General features: G+C 43.9%; 1 protein-coding gene across 2 annotated transcripts in view; it reads right to left on the bottom strand.

The window, feature by feature from the left end:
* Window positions 1–1,419: 1,419 nt before the first annotated feature.
* Window positions 1,420–5,204, bottom strand: part of BUD13 (BUD13 spliceosome associated protein) — a 27,023-nt gene continuing 23,238 nt past the window's right edge. The window contains exon 10 of one of the 2 annotated variants that reach the window (XM_006149988.3): window positions 1,420–1,815. In XM_006149988.3, coding sequence (XP_006150050.1) covers window positions 1,722–1,815 — 94 coding nt within the window. In that variant the 3' untranslated portion in view covers window positions 1,420–1,721. The remainder of the gene's footprint in view (window positions 1,816–5,204) is intronic. The other variant, XM_014588382.2, reaches the window with a different exon arrangement.

The following is a 5,204-nucleotide window of genomic DNA, read 5'->3' as shown; positions in this document are numbered from 1 at the left end:
ATAATGGCTATGTTGCTGGACTCCCATGTAGTCAACCACGGTTTAAGTCCCGGACCCAGTGGCTTAAACTCATGCTGGGCGTGTATACGTACATGCCCACTATCCTAAGAAGAGAATGGAGGAGAAGGGATTGTGGTGTGGCCATCTCCCCTGGGGAGTGATTTCTACTTTCTGTCTCTCTGGCTCTCTCTGTTTGCCCTATAGCAAAAACGTCTCCAAAAAATATTGCAATATTGTGTTCAGATATTACTCGATTTCAGTAAGTGTTCTCCAGAATGGTGTACCAGTTTAAATTCCCCATGAGTTTTTATTCCCCACGATAGTTCAGTCTTTCACTTATTTTTGCCAAACTAATAGATGTAAAGTAAAAACTCAGGAGTTTTTATTTCTGTTTTTCCAATTACTAGTGAGGTAAGATTAGCCATTCTGGCTTTCTTTTGATTTTACCTACTAATATTCTTTACATTTTTTTATTTGTGTTGTCTTTTTCTTCCTAATTTGAAGAATCTTTTCTTTCTTTTTGTTGTTGTTGTTTTTTTGCCATAGAGTGTGTGTGCTCACCAGAGAGACAAACAGAGTGACAGAGAGAGGAAGTGAGAAATCACCTCGCCCCCCCATGGGAGATGGTCATGACACAGTCCCTTCTCCTCCATTCTCCTCTCGGGATTTTGGACAAGCTCACGCATGTGCTCAGTGTGATTTTCAAGCTACTGGGTCCAGGACTCAAACCATAGTCAGCCAAATGGGAATCCAGAGCCTTAACCTCCACACCACCTGCTGGCCCTTCAGAGTTATGTGTATAGCCAATCTGTTATATATGCAATCTCTTGTCACTTTTGCACATTGCAAATATTTTCTCCTAATCTACACCCATCCTTAACTTTGACTATGGGATGCTTTCCAGTATAGAAATCTTTAACTATAAAGTAGTCAACACTATCAGATCTTATAGGTTGTGCTTTAGAATCTAATTTAAGAAATCTATCTTCACCCTAAAGCCACAAAGATACTTGTCACTTGTTCCTGCTAGTTTTATCATGTTACTTTCATTCAGGTCTTCAACCACTTTGAGATCTGTTTGATTTTTTGTTTAATATGGTATGAGATAGGGACTGGATTTTATTATTGTTCATATAAGCCAATCTTCTGAGCACCTTTATTCACCTCTTCCCTACTAATTTGTAATGCTACTTTTATCACATACCACATCTCCAGATAGCTGTGTGTCTGACTATTCTTGAATATGGTTTACTGCTAACTTTTGTTCCCTCAGAGGAAGATCTATTACCAAGAAAGTTTTCACTCACATCGCTTTCTAGAATAATGAAAATTCCAATCATCACCCCAAGAGCCTAAGGGGTTCAATATTAGCTTGTATTCTTCCCCAAAACAGAATACCAAGTTCAGAAAATAGTTTTAAAAAAATAAATGTATGTTTATTAAAAAAAGAAAAATCCTGAACAAGAACAAACCCCAGGACTCTCGAGAAATCAGCATTTCCTCCGAAAACCAGCAACATCCAGTGTAGGCACACCCGAGAAGTACAGGTCCCTCAGTCCAAAGATCAGGTCTCGAACAGTCTTCGGTGGTAAAACTGGCACTCAACAAACTGCTGGTCTGTGTGGGCCCTGACTACTAGCACAGACGGTTTTAAGGGCTGGGTGCCTGGCTGCCCTGCGCCCACTACCACCACTCAGAGCCACCTCAAAGTCCCTGGAAAGTTACATATCCTCAACACTCCACTTGTAGGCAAGTTCTTCCACTGCCTTCTTGCTGGCCAGCCTGGCAAAGCGCTTCTGTTCAAACCCATTGGATCTGCAATCAAAAGAGACACACTCATCAGCCGGAACCGGAACTGGAACTGGACGTTCGTTTACAGGAAAGAGAGCAGTTCACAATGTATCGTTGAGCAGGGAGGTAAGTAAGGTGGGTGAAGATATTTCAGGCATATGCAATAGAATCAGAGGGATAGATCACATACTTCATCCTCTTCTTAATCCTTACTCAGACCCTTCTACTCTGACAACTATTTCAAACCTGCACTGTTCTCTCAAGGCCCAATTCACTCTCAGCTGATGCCCACATCTTGTATTTGATCCATTCATTAAACATTCAATGAATTCATATTACATACGAGGCACTGCAGCAGGCACTGTTTAAAAAGGAGTATAACATAGTACCTGTCCTGATGAACCCACAGACTAGTAGAGGAGATAAACATTAAACAAATACATAAAAAGTACAAACTGTGGTCAAAACATGCATGAGGTTATCATGGAAAAGGAATGGATCTTACTCAGCTTAGGGGACACATGGTAAAAAGATAGCATAAGGGATGGACAAGAAGGTCCAGGAAAGGTGGTGTGGGAGTGATGTCTAAGCTAATTCTGAAAATAGATGCCTTAACCAGAGGGCTGGATGGGGAGAGGCCAGGGTCAGGAGGTCATTTCAGAGCACAGTGCAGCATGAGCAATGAGAGCAAAGGCACAGACATGAGAAGCAGCCTGGTATGTGCCAGGGACCAAGCCAAATGGTACAGCTGGAACCTACAGCACGACAGAGGAAGCGACACGAGTCCATGCTGGAAAGGCAGGCAGAGCCAATCAGAGCGAGCTGTGTAGGCCACAGTAAAAACCCTAAACTTCTACCCAAAAAGGACAAGCTTAAAGCAGAGGCAGAGATCTGAGGCACAAGAGTCACTATGCTGGTCCAGGCAACAAATGACAAAGGCAATGATCAAGGGAAAAAGAAAACATAGAGGGCACAATTGGTAGGATTTAGTGATTGATTAGGTACATACGGACGAGGGAGGAAGAGGGAAGTCTGCCTCGCAGGTTAATAACGGGAGTGACTAGGTGAAAAGAGGTTGCCACTAACCAGGACAGAGAGCACTGGGGTAGGAGTGGGATTGGAGCAGGGGAGTGAACGAGCTCAGTTTTGCACATACTGCACTTGAGCTACCTCACATGCGCATCATAGAGAAATCCGGCACACAGCTGGAGACACCAGACTGACCTGGGAATAGAGTTCTCACAATCACGTACACAGAGGTGGTGGCTTGTAAGTGTGACTAGGTAAGATTCAGCCAGAGAGAGCAAATACGTGGAGTGAGAACAGCTAAGGGTCGTGTATGGATGGTGCCAATTAAGGGATGCCCGGAAGAAGAGGGGCTCATGACCTTATAAAAAAGAACCAGGAGTAAGGTGTCACAGAAGCCAAGAGAGGGATGAGAATCAAAGAGGAAGTGAGTGGACCTCTAATCCCTTCTAATTCCTACAAATCCCCTCAGTCTCTTCTCTACACCTGTCTCCACCCCTCACTTTCCATCCCTGAATACATTAGAAATGGTTTTGCTTCACTGTGCCCTAAAGCTAGTTCTTGTAGGTCATCAGTGCTACTCCTTGTTGCCAAATTCCGGGTATCTTCCTCTCTTCTCCCCAAATCAGCCACCAGGTCCTGCCATTTATCCCCTCACCACTGCCTCACTTCCCCACCCTCACTATCACTGTCACAGTTCAGACCTGCAGCACCTTTCCTAGAGCTACTGGTCTACTTCCAAACTTGTCTCTTTCCAGTACTTCATATATCACTGCCATAATGACTTATCTAAAGTGCATGGCTGCTTTTAACACTTGAGTGACTCCCCTCTGCCTCTAAGGCACAGACCAGGCTCCTTAGACAGACTTCTGTGACCAGGCCCCTGCTTACCTCTCCAGTCCATCTCACCCAAAACAGCAAAGACCAAACCCTACCCCCCTCCCGTGACATTACAGTGCCCAGTATCCTTATGACTCTGCACATATAAGGACCTTCTTCCTTTAACGTCTTTCCTAATGACTTATCTAAAGTGCATGGCTGCTTTTAACACTTGAGTGACTCCCCTCTGCCTCTAAGGCACAGACCAGGCTCCTTAGACAGACTTCTGTGACCAGGCCCCTGCTTACCTCTCCAGTCCATCTCACCCAAAACAGCAAAGACCAAACCCTACCCACCTCCCGTGACATTACAGTGCCCAGTCTTTCCTTTCTTCTTACCTTGGCTAGTTACTGACATCCCTTAAGACTCAGCTCCTGCATCATCTTCTCTAGGAAATGTTCTCTGACTTCCTAGCCTGATTTACTCTTCCTTTGTGTCCATATACCCTGAAAATCTCTATAGTGGCACTAACAAGTGGCACTGGAATTACTTGTCTGTTTTCTCCTCTAGATACAAAGTGAGCCTCTGGGCTCAGGGTCTGTCTCTCTGTAACAGTGGAAGCCCTGGCACCTAGTACTAGCTGCTTAAAGTTACAGCCTATATGCGAAGGCCCTCCCCTAAGGGATGCCTGGGGGGAGTAACAAAGGGCTTTAGAAAGAAGGGAAGCTTATTATGAATGACACCATCTCCAACCTCATAAGCTGGTATCATATTCCACAGGACCAAGAAAATCACCTTTTCATTTTTGCATTGGGAAATACATACTTAAGAGAATCAACACTAATATAATATAGAAAAAGGACATATAAGCAACATGCCCAAATCCTAAGCAGAATCAAAACAAACTGCCAGAGAACCATGGTAGAATGGGGTCTGGTCTGGACTAGAGAATTAGGAGTCAGAGTTCTACCTGTTTAGGAGCCAGGGTTCACCAGCTTTAGCAGGTGCGCTCTAAGACTCAAGGCAAATTATTTATCAAGGTCTCCATTTCTCTTTTAAATAATGAGAGTGAGATGAATTGATCTTAAAGGTTTTCCTGACTATAACATACTATAGATCTGTTCAGGAAATATCCCCTTGCAGTGGGCCAAAAATAGACAAAATGAGAAATACTTTGGAAAGAATAATCAGAAAGAAAGCAAAAGTGGCAAAGAGAAATAAAAGGAGAAATATAAGTGAAATCAAAAATGAGTAGTGCAGAAAACACAACTGGAAAGATGAAGACAAATTAAACCCTAGTAAAAACTAGTCAGGAAGTGACCAGCCCCATAGCACAGTAGTTACTGCATAGAGAGCCGAATACCACATGGCTGACTGTGGTTCAATTCCTGGCCCCCGGTGGCTTGAGAAAACATGCTAGGCACATACGTGTGCGTGTTCCAAATCCTGGCAGGATAGAGAAATGGAGGAAAGGGGACGGCAGTGCAACTAGGCTCTATTGAGAGATTCTCTCTCTCTCTCTCTCTCTCTCTCTCCCTCTCTCTCTCTCTCTCTCTTGCAGCTACACA

Source organism: Tupaia chinensis, unplaced genomic scaffold (assembly GCF_000334495.1).
Source record: "Tupaia chinensis unplaced genomic scaffold, TupChi_1.0 Scaffold000274_1, whole genome shotgun sequence".
Lineage (NCBI taxonomy): Eukaryota > Metazoa > Chordata > Mammalia > Scandentia > Tupaiidae > Tupaia > Tupaia belangeri.
Note: the sequence above shows the minus strand (reverse complement) of the source record. Positions and strands in the feature narration are given on the sequence as shown.